General features: G+C 43.1%; 1 protein-coding gene across 5 annotated transcripts; it reads right to left on the bottom strand.

Annotated features, from left to right (window-relative positions):
- Nucleotides 1-19080: 19080 nt before the first annotated feature.
- On the bottom strand, nt 19081-21126 carry ovca2 (OVCA2 serine hydrolase domain containing). Of its 5 annotated transcripts, none has more exons than XM_071512847.1 (3): nt 20768-21126; nt 20599-20612; nt 19081-19867 (listed from the first exon to the last, which is right to left on the bottom strand). In XM_071512847.1, the coding sequence occupies exons 1-3, from the start codon at nt 20938-20940 to the stop codon at nt 19371-19373; spliced, it is 684 nt and encodes a 227-aa protein (XP_071368948.1). In that variant the 5' UTR covers nt 20941-21126; the 3' UTR covers nt 19081-19370. The 5 variants fall into 5 exon arrangements, with proteins under 5 accessions (XP_071368948.1, XP_071368946.1, XP_071368945.1 ...); XM_071512845.1 differs by lacking the exon at nt 20599-20612 and adding an exon at nt 20495-20496 and having other exon boundaries at nt 19081-19891; XM_071512844.1 differs by lacking the exon at nt 20599-20612 and having other exon boundaries at nt 19081-19858; nt 20733-21126.
- Between the last annotated feature and the right edge of the window lie 1304 nt (nt 21127-22430).

Here is a 22430-nt window from a genome sequence, read left to right as displayed (position 1 = left end):
TTCCAGAAAACTGCTGTCTTTCTCCTTTGTCATTAGTCATTCTATAGTCCTGTGTGTGTGTGTGGATAGATAGATAGATAGATAGATAGATAGATAGATAGATAGGGGCATGGGCCCCTCATCGGCACTCACACACAGATACATGCATAGGATATACTATATATATGGTTAGTGTGTATCAATCTTGGTGTTATGTCGGTATTGTTTTGTTTCATTGGTTCTTGATGCTTTGGCAGTATCGTTGTTGTGACATTCATGCCAATAAAGCAAATTTGAATTTGCCCTGATTAACCCTGATAGATAGATAGATAGATAGATAGATAGATAGATGTACAGTTCCATACATTCACCACTAGATGTCAGGATTTATTTCTTATTCTCACTTTCATCTCAATGCTGTCCAACTGGGTTGGCCCACCAAAAAACTTTCTCCCATCAGCTTTCCCCCCCCCCCCATCCCAGTCATTTATATATTACTGTAGTAGAATATCTCTTTCACTCCTCTGCCTCCCACTGTAGAAATTCTTGTGAATTGGCAAATTGCATGAGGAGGTGTGGAGTGGAATAGTGGGAGAACACAAAGACAGAGAGAAAGAGAAATACAGAGACAGAGAGAGATTGACTGGGAGTGTGTATGTGTGTTTGTGAGTGAGTGAGTGTGTGTGTGTGTGTGTGTGTGGGGGGGGGGAGTTCATGCAGACATTAGCTGTGTGGCTGATGCTAGAGTAAACAGCTTCATTTCCCTAGCAACACCAAATTAAAGGGCCAGTGTCCTGAGTCTCTTGTCCCTCCCATATCTCCATCCACAATTCCTTATGTAAGCCAAACCTCCTCAAGTTCCATACGTGTTCCTTCATCATGCCAGTTAATTATTCATCCAAGGTCCTTGGCTTACATCTTCGGCATGGTAATTAGCAATCTCTGCACATACATGCAACCGTCCATTTCAAGTTCTGTGCGTGCAGTTTAGTCGTTTAGTCGCAATGGAAGTTACTTTTCTCTAACTAGGCTAGTACACCCCCGGATCACAAGTCAAGCAGGCAGACAGCACAGCTATAAGAGAGAGCAAAGACAGCAAGAACTGGGCTAATTACACGGAAGGGAAAACAATAAACTGGCAACCCATATGAAACTCTTTTTCACTGTACAGCAGTCACAAATGAGATATATTGCTCTTATTCCCACAATATCATAACAACCTATCGTCCAGCTCTGATGTAATCGTTACATTATCTTTTATGGAGATCATTTCTATTAAACTGTTTGGTTTGAACAATAGTCATCAGTGTTGTTTTTTGTGGCAGTCTTGTGCAGGCAGGATGCTGTTTTGATGTAGCGCTAGCAGTGTCTCTTGATAAAGCGCTGGCACACCAGGGGTTGTAGAATGTTTCGTGTCTGCAGTGGAGAGGGGCGAGAGAGGGAGGGGGCCGCCGGAAGTGGTGGGTGTGTGTTTCCCCATGCGTGTGTGTGTGTGTGTGTATCTGTGTGTGTGTGCGCGCGAGCGTGTGTGTGTGTGTGTGTTTGTGTGCAGAGTTCTGATTGTCAGTGCTGCACTATGGTGCAGGTGGAGCAATGCAGGATGATAAGAGACACAGAAGGACGAGAGAGGGAGGGAGGGAGGGAGAAGGGGAAGCATGATGGAGGAGGAAAGGAGGGAGCAGAAGGAGGAGAGACTCTGAATACAGATGAGAAAAGCGGAGGAGGGAGGGAGTTTTTGCAGGTGAATTTTTGACACAAGGGGGTTTCTCCAGCCCCCTCATATCTTGATCTGCGTCGCCCCTCCCCCCTCTCACTTTCTTTTTTTTGTTGTTCTCTGTCTCTCTCTCTCTCTCTGTCCTCCTCTCTCTCTCTCTCTCTAACCCCATTGGGATGCAAGGAGGCGGGAAGAGATGACTTTTAGTAATGACTGGAGTGGAGGAGGAAGAGGAGGAGGACAGATGGAGGGATACAGTTATCAGAGAAAAGGTGGAGAGAAGAGTGGGTGAGAGTAAGTGAAATGACAAAAAGAGATACAGGACATGGAATGAAATGTGGAAACACAGAGGAAAAAATACAGAAAACAGATAAATAGTGAATTTTTAAACCAAGAAGGCAGACATTAAGCAGCGTAATCTATTGACTGGTTGAGGTTTTCATAAGCTCATTCATTGACGGCTTTATTAAAGCTGTTAGTCAAAGATCACACCTGTCCATCATTACTCCCGGCTATGTTCTTCACAAACCACGCCACTTCTTAACTCTTTAGACATCATTTGCGATGTGTAACATACACTATATCATGAGGTGGCATGTGCTTTGACAAATAGATTCTGACACATATGTCGTTTATTATGAAATCCCTGTTGATATGCACGCAAAATGCCATTGGCCCCCATGTTGTACTCATGCAAACAGATGCACTCACTCACTCAGTCACTCACTCTCACACAAACACCCCCCACATACACACACACGCACTCACACACACATACACACACACAGCTGACATTACGTGTTCATTTCACTCAGCATATGACTTTGGCATAATGTTGTGAAGTTTTGTGTGTGAGTCAGTGTTGGGAGTTAACAGCGCATGAGAAGACACAGCATATGACTTTGGCGAAAGGACGGCCCATCTAGACATCCTTTACCACAGATGCTCAGTAAATGTAATGAAATCATATAGGAATAATCTTGTCATACCATCCCAGGTATAAGTCAATTTTTGCCGGAGCCATTTCATTGGTTCCAGCAGTTGGAGAACACATCTGAGAAAGTAGCATGCAGACACGTCATGACACACGTGCTTTTACTCTCTCTCTCTCTTTCTCACTCTCTCTCTCTCACACAAACACACCCACACACACACACACGCATACTCAAACTTTCTGAGTAGATATGGGTTCACGGTATGGGTGTGTGTGTGTGTGTCTGTGTGTGGGTGGATGTGGAGTTGTTGCTGTGTGTGAGTGTGGGTTTTGCGATCTTGCACAGCCGAAGATGTGTGTTGTAGGCGAGCGCACAGAGACAGTGGAGGGAAAGACGCGGGGGCGAGAGGGGTTTCACTAATAAACACCCACTCCCTCCAAACCTCCCTCTCACTCTGACACTCTCTCCCCCCCCTCCTCCTCCCCCCTCGCTCTCCTCCTCCCCGCTGTCCTTTGACAGAATCCTCATTACGAGCACGTTTGGCAGCAGAGTCTTCCTCCTCCTCTCCTCTCCCTCCCTCTCTGTCTCCCTCCCTCTGCTCCTCTCTCTCTCTCTCTCTCTCTCTCTCTCTCTATCTTTTTCATTTGCTTGTTCTCTCTTGCCCTGCCATTGCATTCGAGCCAGCTTGGCAATCAAAGGGAGAGAAAACACAAATGAGAGCGGGGGGGGGGGGGGGGGATCGAGCGCACTGGGATTTCAGTATGAGTCAGAATGGGAGAAGGGGAGGTGGGAAGGCAAGGTAGGCGGTTGTGAGGAGAGAGAAGAGTGTATGGGAGGGATGAGTTTTTTTTCTCTCTCTCTCTCTTTCTTATCTGACTGCATTCTCTGTTTGGAATACAGATGAGGAGATAGAAAGAGAGAGAACAACTGGGCATGACAGACAGATAAGAGAAGCAGAAATAATCTACATCCTGATTCATGATCATGCTTTGAAATCCGAGCAGGTTGAATGTGAAATACAAGTTGAAAGCGGACTGCCTGTGGGCTGATGGTCTGGTGTCAAAACAAGAAGCAAAAGGTTAGCATTTGAAAACCCAACACAAAGGAGTGTAATCCACAATCATGTTGAGATGAAAATATTGAAAAGATAAGGAAGAGAGCATGGTGTCAGTGTGTGTGTATGTGCATATACATGTGTTTGTGTGTGTGTGTGTGTGTGTGTGTGTGGGCACTATGTGGGAGGAGAAGGTAACACTACGAGCCAGTATTGAAAGGGAGTTTAGGATTAATGAGGGAGAGATGTAAGTGAAGAACTATTTCATTCACGCTATATCAATCATTCATCTCCTCCCTGCTTGCATATTCATGTGGCGTGTATGAGGGAATTGGATTGTGTATGCTTGTGTACACACACTTGCACAGTGCCTATCCCCCCTCCACACACACACACACACACACACACCACACACACTGTCTCTCACACACACACACATACACAGGGATCAGACATCAGCACATTTATACTGCTGCTCAGTTGCAGTCAGTGGAGGTTCTACAGTTTTGGGGCCTTAGGCTGAGAAGACCACACTCTGCTCCTCCTCCCTGCAATGTTCTTGAAGCAAGTTCACTCTCAGAAAAAAAAACCCCATAGTGCAGCACTCTTGACCAAATTGTAATAGTAGAGTGAATAAAATTCAATGTTGTACTTTTTTCTGTGAGTGAGAGTGAGGAGAGTACCGTTGTCCCTGTGCCACAAAAACGACACTGTAAAATGATAAGAATACATCCTTGAGGGTTTGCAATCCCAAAATCTAAGGAATGTGGATTTTAAAATCATGGCTGATAGGGGTGAGCAACAGGCGATGGGTCTACAAACGCTGCCTCATTCTTCAAACATTCATAGTATCTTAAATCCCTTTGCTTAGAATCACAATTTGATATGCATACATTTAGACAGAATCAATGGCACTACTTGTAACTTGGTTGATATTTCTTTAATTCCACAAAAATAGATAAAATTAAAAAAAAACATGTCATCTCCCCAATCTCAATATTGTGATTCTCAACATTACAGAGCGAGAAATATGTCAGAATGTTATTTTAACTGAGAAAATTAAAGTGTCTCATAAACATTACATAAGCATAAATGACAGCACCCTACTTCAGAAAATACTGAAACCACTTGATGATGGCAATTTATTTTCTGTTGATTAGTCTCAAACAGTGTTATGAGAATTTATTTAAGTATGAGAATTGTTTTATGCTGGTTTGATCATGAACTACTCATACCAAACTTTGCATCCACTTTGCATCCCAGTGAGCTTCAGCTTCCACACCAGATATTTGACCACAGTATGTGAGTGTAGTTTGAAATATGTAGGTGGCTCAATGATTGTCCACAATCTAAGCTATTAAACAAACAAACAGGAAAGCCCCAAACTGTCACCACCACATTGCTTCTCCTGTTTGTTGGCAAGTTATTTTATGGACTTCTAAGTTGTGCTTGAATGCAAAGTCAAACCGACTGAAAAGGACACCATGTCTAACATTAGGAAAAGTGCTGATTTGCCCTTTAAACACTTTGTCAATGGGATATTTGGAAGCATGTTTATCCCTCAAAATAAATGGCTTACACTCAGCAGAGTGCAATGAATGGGGACAGCCATCTTTAAAACCTGTCATGTCAATTTACAGTCTATGGAATGAAATGAGAACAAACATGCATTGGAATTTTAAACAATATGATATCAAAGTATATTTCAAATTTGCTTTTATATACCTTCACTGCTGACAGCTATTCAAATGATACAGCATCGTGTTATATTCATGTTATAACTGTCAGGCAGCTGAGGGCAAGTCATTTGTTTTCCCACAGTTTCCCACTGCCTTTTAAACAATTAAATGTTAGCCTACTGCTTTTATTTTGGCCTGACTTCAAATTTAGAATCGAATTTGTCCGAGGGACTTTCATTTTGAAATCTGCTTTGGGGACCAATTTCATTAAGGAAAACATCACCAATTTATCCAGAAGGGTCTGCAGCAAGTGCGGGGAAAAGGGGGGCGCGGGTACTGTCATTGGGCCCCAAGATGGAAGGGGAAATGTCTCTGAAGAAGACACTACACTATGTTACAGCATCAGGAATACATCTTTATGGTATATAATGAAAATGTTATCCGGCAGTGTTTTGTTGGAGGGGGTGCAGAGTGCAGGATGTAACAAAGTTTTGTTCGCGCAAAGTTTTGTAGCGTGACTTTCAGATGTTCTCAGTTCAACAGAAGGTCTAAAGAACAAAAGAGCATTTCAGCTCTGTGTCCAAACTGCGCCCAATTAACAGGAGTCTCACACTGCACACACCTACGTACGTCTGACACACTCCTTTACGCACGGTGCGGGTCTCCCCAAAATCACCCCGAATGTGGAGTTGAACCGCTTCAAGACAGTCTTACGCACGACTTCTGTCATCTCCCTCACGAGGCTTCTACAAATAGTGGAATCTGGGTTACATATTTGGGTCATTTCCAAACAAAGGTGCTTTAATCCTGACTTTCCCTCCACATTTATGCATAAACAAAGCCAATGCGCTATACACCACACGGCACTCTCAGTCATTCCAGGCAGGCAGAGTGATTCATCGTGTAGCCTACTAACAATCACGATTTCAGCTTCATCACTACGATCATTTGTGACTAACACATTTTTGGGCATATCGGGCCAGGCTGGTCAGCTTTAGAGGGGTTTTCAGCTATTTTGCCGTAACAATGAATCCACCATGAATCAAATTAACAGGCTGCATCACAGAAAAGACTGACAGGTAAGACTGAAACTGGGTTTGTTATGGGATTGATCTGCTTGGTGATTTTTTAAACAGGCTAGGATATTTGATAATGCCTCAGTGGTAAAGTAGGCTACTTTACTTGAACTGACCAGAACTTGCTCTCCCCGAAGCAACACCCAAAACCACTGGCAGAGGCAATTACCGAAGCTTATTAGCGAGTCTTGCTCTAGGCAAAAAAAAAAATAAAAAAAATCAGTCTTTGGGTTTCTGAATCTGAAAAGTCACTAACGAAGGAAGTAATGAAAATGAAATGAATGAATGAGACTCAGAAGGATGCTATAGCCTACAAACGTTGCAGCAAAAATAGGCTATACGTCCTAATCGGAATGTTATAGGGATATTAGGAGATAAAAATGGCATCAAGTACGATAAGGTCAATAAACTCAATATTGAGAATCCACCATACACACTATAAGTCTCTATAGGAATGTATAGATATATTTTAGTGATGTTCTCGTTAGGGCTATTATTATTTGACATTATCTCGGTGTAAAGCGCGAATACAGCAAACATATGCTATTTGCAGCCTCCCTTTAAGACCCGTACAGTGGTCCGGGCGATACTCTTCTCCCTTTTTATAAATAGCTGCACTCCGTTCAGTGACGTGGGATACGCACGTACATGTGTAGGTGATTCTTTTTAGTGAATGAGCTCTCCCTCCCCCTCCCCCCTCCCTCCTCTCCCCTCTACTAGTTACTACGGGATCTCTATAAAAAGCCTACGGTAGATGGGAGAGCCCGGTCTGTATAGGAGGCGACTTTGGAGAAGAGGAGACGACAGCAGTCTGTGAGAAGACAGAATGACACAGATTTGCGCTTGACGTTTAAGAGCACGATTTCATGTCGGTGAAAACTGCGACTTTAGTGATAGAAAGACATATTTCTTCAGCGAGGAGACACAACCTTGGCCAGACAACTATGGGGCCTCAGGGAACTTTGCACGGAAGACTCAGGTGAGTTAAATCCCTATTTCTGTAGACTTCTCTTTGCATGGTTTCACCCAAAGCCCGGGTACAGAATTGGTTATATTTGTCTAGATATTAACTTCTGATAGCCTACATATGGCACAAGTGCAACCTACAGAGAGGGGAGGACGGGCCATCTACCTAAGAAGCCCCATATAGTCTGCTTTGACCGCCGCTGCTCTCACCTCCACTCTCCGGTTGGAAGTTACTGCAGTGTGACTCATTTTCTCTCCCATGTGGGCAGCGCACAGCCTGGAGATAAAAAAAAACCAAAACTCGGATCATAGATAACATCAAATTCTAAATTCTTCTAAATGTGTTGTTTTCTGTTGAGACAGGTCGTGACTGACTCCAAATTACGCATGTATCTTTGAAAAACACTAATTTGGTGGCCGCTCAGATGCTCAGATGGCACTGGACGCTCTCTATCCGGCGCCCTCCATCTGAGATGTGCAAATGCCTCACTGACACACGCACACACGGACACAGAGGCGCACACCGTCCGCTGTGCGCAAGTGAGTGTGCGTGTGTATGTGGACGTTTGTGTGCGTGGGGGTAAGGTTGTGTGGGTGGGGGGAGTATTCCTCACCACCCCCTTCTTCCATTCTCGGGAGCGCGTGGCACCGGGAGGTTTCCGGTGATGGTGATGACACTATACCCAACACTTTCTTCCGGTGTGGCTGCAACCCTCCTCCCCCCATTCCTCCCCGTGCTCGCTCTCTCTCTCTCTCTCTCTCTCTCTCTCTCTCTCTCTCTCTCTCTCTCTTCGTCTCTCTCTCTCTCTCTCTCTCTCTCTCTCTCTCTCTCTCTCTCATGCATTTCCGCCCGGCGTTTCCTTTAACTTTTTTCAGTCTCAGTTCTGTGACGTTTTCGGCCAATGAAGTCAGCCCTGCGTCATTCTTGCGCACTTTGCAGATGATACGCAGTCACCTACTATAACCCTTTTAAAGAGATCGCGCGCATGCACACACACACGCGCGCGCGACAACCGCAGTGTGATCCGCGCGGTGGCAACCAGCGTGCGGGGGTGTGAATGCGCAATGAGAGATGCTCGAGCACAGAGAACACGAGGGAGGAGTGGGTGGCGTGAGTCAATGAAACTCCTTGTTCATTCACAACTCGTTGTTGATCGAGCCACTGTATCAACTGACTTTGATCAGGCATTGATAATGACTCATTATCTGTTGGCAAATGCAAAGCCATACCGTAATATCTTTCAATAATATCTTATTATAATATCGTATGCAGTTGTATGTAATAATACTAGGCTAGATATTAAAACTATTATGAAATTTGACTTTATGTATACTATGCTACTATATAACAACTTTATACATTCTTTATACATTATACACTCTTATATAATAATGTAATGCCAATATCTAGTGAAGTAATGTAAACTTTGACAAGTTCCAACTTGACTGATTGAAGGTCTATTTAGTTATAAAGTGAAGAGTGAAGATAAACGAGTTCCCATATTTACTGTAAGTGTAGCGCGTGTTACGGTGTAGCGAGACGGCAGTGAAGCCTCCCCAGTTTTCCAGCGTGGTTATAGGACTTTTTATGAGTCCACGCTCATCATCGGAGGAGCAGCTCCGCGTGTACGACGAGCTCGCGAAGAGAACACAGACAGTGGAGCGGTTTCTCCCCGGCGCCATGGAAACCGAGCCAGACCGAGGCACTACCCACGCGCTCTGATAAGCCAGGCAGCGACTAGGGCGAGAGCTGATTGGTTTGCTCGCGGTGTGACGTCACGAGCCCTTGGCCAGAGGTCTCGAGCACTGAGACCCGCGGCGCTCATCAGCGGTCTTACGTCATTTTGGTCCTGAGAGCACAGACCGGCGTCTCTTTGTAACTAAAGCACACATCTGCTGTGTGGGTCGTAGTCCACGTCAGACATTATGAAGCAGGGATAAACCCGCCTAAACCCGATTTACTCACCTTTTTATTTACATCTTAATTAAACTGATCTTTATTAGGTGAATTTATAGAATACATGCTAATGTGTCATACGAAGATAAAGTCTTTTAAGGGGGGAATGAGCGGTCTCAATATATAATTGTGGTGGTTGTTTGGCTTATGGTGATCACCGACTGGAGGTCATAGTTTACCCACCTTTTTATTTAACACATCGCCGGTTAGGAGTAAAATTTCACTTGATGAGCTCCCCACCACGGCAAGACTCACATATATTATGTGCACACACACATTTACTTAACCTTTTGCATGGGGAAAATGTGCTCATCAGTATCTTGTAAACCATTTGAAACTTTGGGATGTTTCATTCTCCCCAGTCTGTAGTAAAAAGTGAGACTCAGTTTGTCCCAGAGCCGCCAGGGCCTCGGCCATCACCCGGTTCAGCACCACGGACAGCAGCGAGCAGGAGAGCCGCTCTGTCGCTGTCCAGCTGCCAGAGGTCCTGAAACAGGCGCCGCACGAGGCGAACTGAGAAACCTGTTGAGCAGAGACCCACACTAACAAAGCAAGTCGTTTCGTTTATGCAGAGAAACAAGTGTATTGATGTATAAGATATTTACTCGTCACAAAACAAGTCCATAAAGAGAGAAATCAAATAAATCCTTTAGTCTGATTCTAATATTGATAATCACAAGCTGACAATTCATAGCCTATTGTCATGAGATTTCTTGCCTGATAGACTTCGTCCCTCTATTTTTGTTGCTGCTGCTGCACTTTGCATAACTCCCATAGAGTTATTTGAGTGACTGCTGCTGGCTGCCCTTAGTTTGAAATAGCGCCATGCCAAATTCCGGTGGCTGCGTAGCTTTAAATTCTCCTCCGCACTCGGCCAGTGAGTCACTGAGTCAGAGATAAGACTCACCAACTCATCTAATCCGGAACATCTCGTCGGGGTTAAAGGGTTGAAACACATCAGTAACTGGAGGAGGTTTGGTTTTGTTCAGGAACGTGCGTTTGTGCGTGTTTGTTTGTAAGTGTATGTGTGTGTGTGTGTGTGTGTGTGTGTGTGTGTGTGTGTGTGAGAGAGAGAGAGAGAGAGAGAGTGTGTGTGTGTGTAGACCTGTGCATAAAGTTATTTTTCATGTTTCAGTCAATGAACACAGCCAGGACTTATTTTTTAGAGGCTACTGTCAAAGATACAGTAACCAATGCAATGAGACAATAGCTAATCATCCAAATATATCCAATATATTCCCAGTCAGGGACTCAGGGACCCTTAATTAAGAAATTTGATTAGTGTACACCAATGGGGGGCTTTCCTCCAGGTAGTTGTTGATACATTACCAATTGGATGAGTGACAGACTGTCTGGATGTTTCATTACATCCAGATAATATAATGGTGGTTTAGTCTCTCCTCTCTCTCTCTCTCTCTCTCTCTCTCTCTCTCTCACACACACACACACACACACACACAGACTGTATCTCACACACACCTGCATACAGTGAAACTAGGTCAGAGACAGAAGGAGGTGGTTGATGACGCCTTCTGTCAATTTTACATCCTCAATTTTCTCTTATCTAGTTTCATATACGTGATCACAGCATAAAAGGTTTAGTGTTTTGCTTGACTGAGTGATTGACTGACTGGTGGACTGATCAGTTGATTGATTGATTGATTGATTGATTCCATTCACTGATTAATCCTGTATGTAAAGAGGGAGGCATATAAAGCTCCCTCCTTCAGTTGGTTTCTGTTTAGCAGTTAGCAGTGAAAAAAATAATGAAAAATCTAAAAATGAAAATGTTGAGCCTATCAATACATCAATGTATATAATCAGTAAATGTAATACATAAATACGTTATAATAATAGTAATAATAATTAGAATAAAAACATATCATATATTAAAGGGACAGACGGATATTGAAGGTCAGTCTCTCTGCTATTTCTGTTCCACATCCTGAAAATCTAAAATAAACATTTTCTGAAAGTTAGTCAGACCTTGTTGTAGGCTACAGATGGCCTGCTGAGTTGTTGAAACATAAGTGTAAATGATGGCATCATCTGTATATAGATGCATTTTGCAGTTGTTGCCAACCCGATGTTACAAATGTAATTTCAAAATGGCACAGGGCCGACGATTGAACACTTTTTGATATTTAGAAAGCTTAACAAAACCCCCTCATTTATGTACGTTGTTTATACATGTTGGTGATCATTCTAAACCAGTTCAGAGCATAATGGTGAAAGCTAACATCGGATAGTCTTAGCTTCACCTCTATTGAAACCTTTGACAGAACTACAAGGCAACACAATGTTATTTTTTATCAAGCAAATTCACAATGTGATTCACCACAAATGATGATGCAGACATGTTGCTATGACCAAACCTAAAAGCCTGACTGAAGCATATAAGCATTAATTTATTGGTTAGTTGGGAATCAATCAGTTCTAGCATCTTAGGTAGTCAGTGTAGTCTTCCAATTACACAATAGTTATTTAGGTCACTGGGACCCCCTCTGCCCTGCTGAACAAGGAGTGCATTGACCAACATCCATCTCTTTGGAATTGTGCCAGTGATTTGATTGCAGTAATATTATACCCTCTTCTCTCTTTGCTGATACAGGTTTTCACAAGGGAAGTGATTGCCCTCCTTCATCATTTCTTCCCCGTCCTTCTAACCTGGCCAGAGCATCAGCACCTTGGCTTTAGACTGCTTACTGCTTATACAGTGTCACAGTACAGTAACAGTCTACAGTCATGGCTACTGAAGCCTGGCAATGCTCCCCTCCCTCCCTGCCTCCCCGGAGACACCATGGACATGCAGCAGCGAAGTCAGCTTGAAGGAAAATACCACCATGGAAACATCATTGAAACACTGATGTCTATGTTCTGGATAGGAAATAGTTGACTTGATAGCTGAGCTTATACCCAGCATATATGTCTTAGGTCTCTCTCTATTTGTGTCTCTCTCTCTCTCTGTCTCTCTCTCTGTCTCTCTCTCTCTCTCTCTCACACTCTCGTAGAAAGGAAACCTGTGTAGGCTTGCATTGGGGGAGTCCTACACCATGTAAGTGCGTAATACCCATGCTCAAGCCAATGAGACCTTGCAGTTTCCAGTTACCATGCCAACTCCAGCTCCTCCTCCTCCTCCCTGCTGTCTCCATGGCGACCGTGGCTTTAGATTGTTACTCTAGCAACAGCACCATGGTAACAGTCTACAGCCATGGTCGTTAGGGGCAGGTGTCACAAAAACAAAAACAAACAAACAAACAAAAAACAGCAGAAGGCTACAGATGTAAGTGCTGAAGAGTTGACATCAAAAGAAAGATATGACAGAAAAAATCTTTGACAGAATCAGAGGATGATAGTGGATGACATATTGATGAACTAGCAGAGATATTTTGCTCCTGCAGCCCATATAAGTTTGTACTTGATTTATTTGTTGAGATGCTCTCCTCATTTAGAAAGTAGGTCAGAGGTAGTTCCCTCTTTTCTCTGAGCTACACTGCTGTTCAGAGCAGCAGTTGTCAGTTTGACTTCCACATTTCACTTATATCTAACTAGGCTGTATAAATGAATGGAAACTATTTTTTTTTGTCATTCAAAATTGTATTTTTGATCCGTGCCCACATCAAGATGGATGCCCTCCTCAATGTGGTAACTACTTCTATATGTTATCATTTGGCACAATTATGTAATTTATCTGCTAAACCAAACAAAGGTTACAACGTAATCAGTGAAAACAACACAAAGATTTCTTTTCATCTCTCTTTTATTGGGTAACATGTTTTTCTTTATGTTTTGATTATTCAGTACAGTAATGAGTGTAAAGAGCACATGCTGAACGGATGAGTCAGCCAGCTCCAGCACCTGTTCCGGTCTGTTTATCAGACACCAGCAGCTCTCCACTTCAAAGCAGCACAGCCAGGAATTCCCAGTAGGCAGCGCTGTAACCTGCAGGCGCACACAAACTACACACTGTGTCCCTCACAGTTGGACTAAAACATACTCACAATGACACACACACACACACGCGTGCGCGCAGACACACACACATGCACATATACACATGCTCACACGTACGTGCATACACACACAATCACATATTGTAGAATCGACTAGTCCATCTTGGTGCATTCTTCCTCCAGTCCATCTCTGTGCACTTGGATGTCCTGGGCTATTCTGCCCTCTGCAGGTCAGAGAGTGTCTGTGACATCTGTATACAACACAGATACTGACAGTTTTCCCAGCTGCAGCATTTCAGTACACATCAAGTGACTGACATAAACCAGCTTGATGAAGGCCACTGAGACCGAGATGTTGCTGTTTCTCTGCAGATAATGAATAAATAATTGCATTTAAATAGTTTTGTGCCCAGATTTAAAAAAAATTTTTTTTTGGACATAATCCAATAAAACAAAACTTAAAAAAGCATTCCACAGTGTTTTGGGTATAGTTCTTAATGTGAGATGTTTTTTTCTTCTTATGTTCCATTGTTGATGTCTTCAACTGACACATTATTTGTATTTGATGTACCTGCCAGAATGTAGTCTGTTCAATAGATCAGAAAAGTTGGACAAAACAAGACAGAAATTGCTCGAGTGACTCCAATGTCTAAAATCTAATAGAAAACTCTGTGGCAGGTTGTGGCAGCTGTCCTTATCACAAACTCTCCGATATCATAGACTTCAGAATAGACTGAAATATAGACAGAAAAGTTGGTAAAACAGACTACTGAGATCAAACAATTCTGAGTGAATGTTGCCCCCTATAAGTGCAGTGATGCAAGCACACCAGTCAGTACAAAACAGGACATGGCTGGATCACAGCAAAAACTACTTCACACTAAACATAAAATAAATGCAATGTTTCCATCCTTACATTCCATTTGAATCACCAAAAACAAAACAAAAGCATCATTTTAAATAAAAAGTAGTATTCATTCATGTTCACATACGGTAACCTACATCAGTATGTTACTACGTATTACAATGCACACTGTGAACTTATAAAGATTTACATAAGCTTATGAAGAGATTTCACAAATAAAAAGGTGCATAAACTGAGTTTAGATGACTTTACCTTCACTACAACCCTGGCTATCAGATTTCTACCTCTCAACTGGTGAGCTGCTTTTTTCTGTATGATCTTATTAAATGACAACATACTGGTTGTGTGCTGACTCTCAACTCTCCCATCTCTAAAAAGGAAAAGAAAAGATAAGAATAGAAAATAAAAAAGCAGAAAAGAAAAGAAGAGAAAAGAAAAGGGATGCGTAGTTGGACAGTTGTTTTTCCCTGCCTCCCTGCACTGTAAGAGTTCATGTGCTGACTGATAAACAACAGCACATAAACTCTTACTGTTCAGGGCTGAGAGGGAGAGAGAGATCTGGCAGAGACACAGACACGCATCCCGACACAACACACACACACACACACACACACACACACACACACACACACAGGTATCAGGTTAGGCTAAAGCACATTTAAAAGAGCATTTCCCTGATGAGTCACTGTAATGGGCCTACTGTTTATCCTTGCCTCGGGTGTAATTCAATCTCCGATTCCATTGTTATTCCGTTAGATATTTGATTGTAATTCTTTGTTTGGGTTTAAATCCCTCAAAAAAACGTTCTGACTCTTCTAAGGATACAAAACAACTTTCCTTTAAGCCGCACTCTGTCTTCCTCCATATAATTTCAGTGAGCTTTTCATCAACACAACAAAGCCTGTGTGTCATCTTGATGGCATTATTCAAATTTCACAGTTTCACCCCCGCAACCTCTCAGTAATTCTCTTAAACCAAACAAGGCTGGGCAACGCTGGTCACATTTTTTGGATATGTGTAAGGAGACGAGTGTCTCTTAGCATAGCTCTACCACAGCCTTCCGTGGTAGTCTCTATGACTAATATTTACCCTATTGGTGTCAGTTAGGCACCTGTAAGGACAGCCAAACCACAGCTCCCTGGCTGCCAGGACCCAGCCACGGCCTCTAAAGCAGTAAAACACGCAAGCGGACAAACGGCTGCAGATGACATCATACATCAAATGGCCACTGCCCTCTCTTCAGACGGCCTCAGCTGTGTCCTCACTTCACCTCTCTACCTCCTCAGTTGACACTCAACATCCCCACCCCTCCTTTACACACTATCCTAACAACTACATTTAAGTTTTATCCAGAGAGGCCTAATGAGCAGGTAGGGCTTCAGGACACACAGCTGTTTATGGACGCATTGGCTGCTGCAGGGATCTAATCTGTGACCTTTCGGTTACAGGACGGCCCGGCTGATGACTAGGCCGCCCAGTTACTAAACCGATAGATGAGGAAAGATATGTCAGAATCACTGAAAGGGAAAGAAAGAGAGAATGCTACTGCATGATGGCTGGACGAGGACGACGACCATAAACAAGTTTTGGCTCAAGCCAAAGAACGCTCTGTCCACACAAACAAGAAAACCACAAAGTAGGAGCAAACCACAAGTGTGTGAGTGTGCAAGAAATGACACAAATCAAACTCATATGGACAAACAAAATATGCACACAGATGCACAAACACACACTTCACGTTGTTCAGCAAAAGATACCATACTAAATATTGCAGCACCATAGACCAAACAGATTTCTTGCATTTCTTTCATGCCATTAATTGACTTCAACTATTCTCCTTCCCTTGTCTCTTCTTTAAATAGCTGTTCTTCTGACACCTCTAAATATACTTCCACTGTTTCTCACCTGACGAACGCACCTCACATCACACACCTCACACATCTTGCCTACCTATCCAGCTCTCACATGCGCACACATACAAACACAAACACACACGCACACACCCACACAAACAAATACAGGAAGCAGGGAGGCAAGGCTAAATCCCATGTGATACTGGACACAGGCCATACCTCTGAAAAACAGCCAACATGAGGTTACATCACACCCATCTGAACCAGCATACCAATTCAACTGTGCAAGCACACACATACGCAGACTCAGAAACACACAAACCCAAAGACAAACACTTCAAAGTACACTTTCAAGTGCTGCATCACACTAATTGAGGCATAACGCAATGATATCCAGCATATTTCTTCAAACAGGCATGAAAAATGAAGTTAAAAAAAATCCACACTACACAACAGTCCCTCTGTCTTCGGCATCTTCTGTTTCTTCTCTGGTGATCAAAACAATGTAGAGCGAGAAGATAATCGGTATGACAAAAAATAATGTGGTGAATCGTAGCAGAAAATACACGCCAATCCAAAAGTTGTCCCTCAGGTAATAAGGTCTCAAATCCTCCGCTGAAAACCTCCTTCACATGGATTATCCCAGTGAGAGTCGTCAGTAATAGAAACTGTAGTAGAACTAGTCAACTTTATCAGAGTGTGGACAAGTCTGGGCCATGGGATGACCAGGCACTTTGGAGTTGAAGTGCAAGTCTTATATACACACACACACACACACACACATACACACACCATGTGGCCCCTCCCCTCCTCCGGTCTCCCATAACAACAAACGCTCCATAATCAAAATACGGCCCATCTGTGTTCTGACACCCACCCACCCCCCTCCTCCCCCCCCCGCCCCCTGCTCTATCCTCCATACTCCACTGGGACAAGAGGAAAAAATGATCCTTCAATCACAGCAAAAACTTGAATGTGCCCTTACTCCCTCTTTTTAAACCACAACGACCAGAGAGACCGAGAGAGAGGGAGAGAGAGAGAGGGAGGGAGGGATGATAACTCCACCCACTTCTGTCTCTGTCTGTCTCTCATTCCATTATTTCCCGGTTGTTGTGCAACAGGGGGAACAGATTCCTGAGGAGAGAGTCACGGCTCTGTTGTAAAACTTACTGGCAAGAGTGACCCTCTGTGTTTTTCTTTTACTGTTTCCCTCGCTCGCTCACTCTCTCCATCCGTCTCCACTTGTTATCAAAACCATGTGTGTGTGTTTGTGTGCGTGTGTGTGTTCTGAGGTCTTGGAGGGACATAAGGGCCACAGGGGAGCAGGGGAGAAAGTGAATGCAGGGGCTACGGCGTTGGAAAGAGGCAACGAAGCTATGATTGTGCGTGACAGTGGGGACTTAGGAGATGAAACAGGTGAAATGTTATGAAACGGAAGACTGATTGATTATGAGAGCAAGTTTGTTTAGGAGAGTGGGAGAGAGAGATGAAGTTGATGTAGAGTATAAGTTGTTTTATTGGTGTAGGATTTCTTCTCATGGAAGCAAATAAACACCCACAACAGCACCCAGTTGCCTGTGCTTCCTGGTTTTACGAGTGGACATTTTGTCTCTTTCTCTCTTTCTTTTGGACACTGACACTCGTAATCAAGATATTCTACAATCGGTCTCAACTTTTTCCTGAAAACAAAACCATTTTTTCCCCCTCTAGCAGACATGAGATATATTACTGTGACAGCTGATGACATGCAGGACATGAAAGGGAGGAGGAGGAGGAGGAGGATGTTGAGGAGAGTTAGAAGGGAGGTAGGGGCCAGTGGGAGATGAAAGCAAAAAGGGAAGGAAAGAGAGAGGTAGAGAGGAGAGACTAAACATCTGGAAACAATCACGAGTGCAGGCTAACATGCACATGCTTCAACTATGAAGGAACACCGTGTCCTCGGACCCTTTGCATTAGAGCGGGTGCACACATACAGTATGTCCACGCACATACGTTAACACCCTCACATGCACTCCTACACCTAAACCCATCATTGTGATAAAATGGAGTGTGGACCGCACACACCCACTCCTCGTAATTGTTGATGCTCCCAGTGGCTTCAGCTTGGACTGCAGTGTAAATTCAATACGAGTGGAAATGACTCAGCAACCACAAAATGATCTATAAACATAATTCCAGCAATTTACTGTTAGCATATCTATCGTGTTTAGGCCTGGAATTTTTTCCTCCTCATGTATCCTGATTAGCATAAACTCTGCAGCAAAGAAACTTCAATTTTCAGTCATTATATGCTCCAGTATATCTGTCCTGGTCAGATTCTATACTTGCATGGCTGTCACGATCCCACACAAGTGATACTGCAAAATTTGCAAAGCTATGTCATGCAGAATATTGCTTAAATCGAGTGTTGCTTAAACCAGGGTTCCCACTGTGGCGCTGATGTAAAACTCCATCATTTGTCATGACTTTCCGTAATCAAGTTGGAGCGTTTCCATGACCTAAAAATGTTATTCCTTACTGGTTTGTTAATGTTTTTTCTAAAGGGGCGAACAGTCTGGCTTCCACTACAGTTAGACTTCCTGTAGAGAGAAAAAGCTGACAACCAACATCGAATGCAACGACTGTGTGAAAAATACATTCTGGTATATTCCAGTAAAGTGAGTCATTTGTAATATTCACTGATATTTCCCGACTTTCCCGGAGAATTCATTAAGTTTCCTGACGTCCTCTGTCTGGAAAATAACTAATAATATTCCAGAAATTCAGTAAGCAGTGGGAAGCCTGTTAAAGAGAGCTTTCCCTTGCAAACAATTATGTAATTACAGATCCCCTATTGGATGCGGCAGAAGATCCAAGTTGTTCTTAAGACACTCATTGTATTTGTGTAGTTGTTTGAGAGAATGTCATGACCTCATCTACATTTTTGTGAGAGACTCAATCAATAAAGGCGTGCAGCCATGTAGAACGTTGGGTACTGCAGTGAAAGTAAGGCTACACAGTTCACAGAAAACTAGACAGAGACCAGAAGACAAAAAGTAAAATAGGTGTCTCTTCATTTATTGTCTGCTACAGAGCATCTTCCCTGAGAAGGACAGAAGTCACTGTCTTGTTTTGACAGCATCAGAACGGTGGAAAAGACAGCATCAAAAGCACGGGGGGAGGCTTCTAAACTTGGTGCTTTTACACAAAAGTGCCTTTGGCATCAATTATGCTATCACAAGATGTTTCTTGACATTAAATAATCAACATTCTGCGGTCGCATTTAAGTGCTTTAGTCTCTTACATGAGTCACAGTTTTCCACATAAAAAGCCATTGACTCAGTTTCTGTGACTCTTCTTTCACTGGAACCTCTTGAGAAAGTCCTGGTAGGTTTGTCTGTGAGCGGAGGCAGCGGGCACGAAATGGCCACCAGGATGTGTGAGGACCTGAGCGTCCTGGAAGGTGGGGAGCAGCTCCCTGCTCATTTTGTCGGGGATGACTCGGTCCTCCAGTCCAAACACATGCAGGGAGGGGATCAGGAGGGGAGCGCTGTAGAACTTATGGTGCTCCTCACACGCACTGCGGAAACCTGCCACAAGGACGGCAAAGCGGAAGCTGAACTCTGGCTCCAGGTTTTGCTCTTGAAGGGAACACAGCATGGCCACCAAAGCTGCTCCCTGACTAAAGCCCAGGATGCCGTCAAACGGACCCAGGTCCTTCACCGCTTCTCTCACAGCCGTCACGCTCTCATCGAGCCCCAGGCTTTCCTCACACTGCTGCTGAGCGCTGAACGCCCGTGCCTGGACGTCGGAGAACCACCAACCCCTGGAGTCCTCATCACCTCCGGGTGCAGACCCTGAGCCGCTCTCCTTCTCCTGAGCTTCTGAAGAGACAGACAATGGTTATTTTGATGAGTTTAATAATTTAGAATAAAGTTTTAAAACTGCCTGCCATTGTGTAAACTTCAGGGTTGGGGCCATTCATGAACTGAACTGAGAATGCATGGTAAATTCCAATTCAGTTCCCGGAGTTGGAGTTGGACTGTGAGAACTGGAATTGAATTGGAATGACAGGAAACAGAATTGAAATCCATTAAATTACATTAACTTCCACCTCTAAGAGACATTGTCTTGACTTGCAAAACTTTATAAATGAAACATTGTGAATCAAATAAAAGAGAGTTAAACAAATCAAATACATTCCATCATACTGTTGTATTATGATTACATGTTATGCATCAAATACCACCTGAAAGGTCCCTTTCGGGACATTTCATGATATTCAGGATTGATAATATATAATACTACGTGTAATCTCAGATGTGGGAAGAAAAAAAAAGAAAGGAATTTCAGAGAATTTCATTTAATTAAATTCAATTTCCTGAAATTCTAATTCAATTCAAATTCTGTTTCCTGCAGGGTTTTTTTTATTTTTTAAATTCCAATTCCACGAGTTCATTCATGAATTGATCCTAACTCTGGACAACTTCACAGAGACAATGTGTGAAGTGCCAAGTCAAAGAAAGCTATCGTCTTGTCCACCTCTACACTCCATCAAGCAAGGGGTTTGTTTACCATTAATAAGTACTGTTCTCTCTTCCACTCAATGCTAATTTCAAGAAAATTGAACATTAAAAAACGGATTCACGTCTTCTCTCTCTACCGCCCCCTACAGTGTATTTTGGAAGAAGGCGAACCGGTTGAAACTGAACTGAGAGACATAGACAGATACACTGTGTTGAGGTGTTGAGCTTGACTCACCACTGCAGGCTTGCGGTACACAGTGCGGTGCGGTCATGTACACAAGCTCCACTTGCTTCTTCAAGAGCTTCCGCAGCGCTCCGGTCTTCTCGCGGAACGAGCTGCCGTTCTGCCGGTAACCGTGAATGCACAGGATCCGGAGCGGGGAGCGAGAAGCCACAGCCGCCATGCAGAGAGTTACCCGGAAAAGATATTCTCAACTTTTAGCCGGCAAATGATAGCTATTTACTGAATACCAAGTCGTTGTCATATACCATGCCACTTCAACTGGTTAGTTCAAATAAAACAACACAACACTTGAAAAGCCAGAAAGAGTTACTACAAAACCGAAAGTCTAAGAACTGTTAACGCTTGTCATTCCAGCAAGCCAGAATACATAAAAAGGACGTCCGCTCATAATTTTCAAAGTAAAACCTATGTTGATGAACATAACGTTGTAGTGTTTTAATAGCATACTAAAACGCTAACGTGAAAATAAACAATATATTTAAGGAGGAACCTGTAGTAAGTGAAAGTATAAATAAAAGCTTTCACTGTCTATTTTGAAGGTACGTTTTGTAGCGTAGTACGCTGGTTACTTTTTTCAAATAGACACGTTATGCTTTTATTTTGAAGCCAAAGTCGCTTACTTCTGGTATTCTGGCTAGCTTGAAGCAATTCGTCAAAACGTGTGCGCCTGCTAATCCAGTAAAGAGCAACATTGTTTAAAGTGCCATAGTTCCGCGTGGAAGAAATTTGTAAATTGTAACGTTAGCTGAGAAGTAGGATTACCTTCATTCAATTTTCATATGATAAATTATGCCATATCAGTTCTGTAATTCACGTCAGTGCTTTGAGCCCGGCTTTGAACAGCCTACACGTGCAGCGTTAGCCCACACTTGTCTCAGTAGTTCAATCTCAGTAAAAAATAAGCTCTTATAGGCTATTTATCTTTTGTTTATATATGTTTTTCATCTTAATCAACAATATACTTATATGTTGATCTAGGTTACCTTTACATTATATAGCCTATCTATCTGTATGTGTGTGTGTGTGTGTGTGTGTGTGTGTGAGAGAGAGAGAGTGTGGGGGGCGGCTTGGGAATTTGTGAATAAGAAAAAAGGCATAACATGAAGCCGTGTCCTCTTACGGAACAGTATAGGCTGTAGTAACCCTATAATCATTTTTTAGAGGGATACTATTGAAATATCACAGCAGAAATCTCTAGGAATATTATAGGAACATTACAGTGATCTATGTAGGCCTATGCGACACTGCTTTTGCTGTCCAAGAAAGAAGTGCAGAATTCAAAAGAGGTAAGATAATCAACAATTAAGAATAAAGGCCTAGGTTGCAAATATCTAGTGAGGGACAATATATGGCTCTTTGGTAAGACGCAGGATTTATTCACAAAAGTCAGACATTTTAGATTGTTATTACGTAACAAAAAAGAAAAAAATCGCACCAGCACATCAAAACACTGGCTCAGATCAAACACTGCATGCATCCTGGCTTTCATCGCACATCACACACCCTCAGCACGTCCCAGCAACTGCAGCAGCTCAAAGCGTCTGAAGTCCCTCCACATCAAACTTTTTCCCTTTGCCGCCTCAGTGACTGCCTGCTCCCCTCCAGCAGCAGCTCTGATTCCCTCCACGGGCTGGAAAAAAAAAAGACAAC

Source organism: Centroberyx affinis, unplaced genomic scaffold, assembly GCF_046629955.1.
Source record: "Centroberyx affinis isolate AG114_WGS23_722 - 3 ecotype Tasmania unplaced genomic scaffold, CSIRO-AGI_Caff_v1 ptg006575l_1, whole genome shotgun sequence".
NCBI lineage: Eukaryota > Metazoa > Chordata > Actinopteri > Beryciformes > Berycidae > Centroberyx > Centroberyx affinis.
The sequence above is the reverse complement of the archived record's forward strand: the minus strand, read 5'-3'. Positions and strand labels throughout refer to the sequence as shown.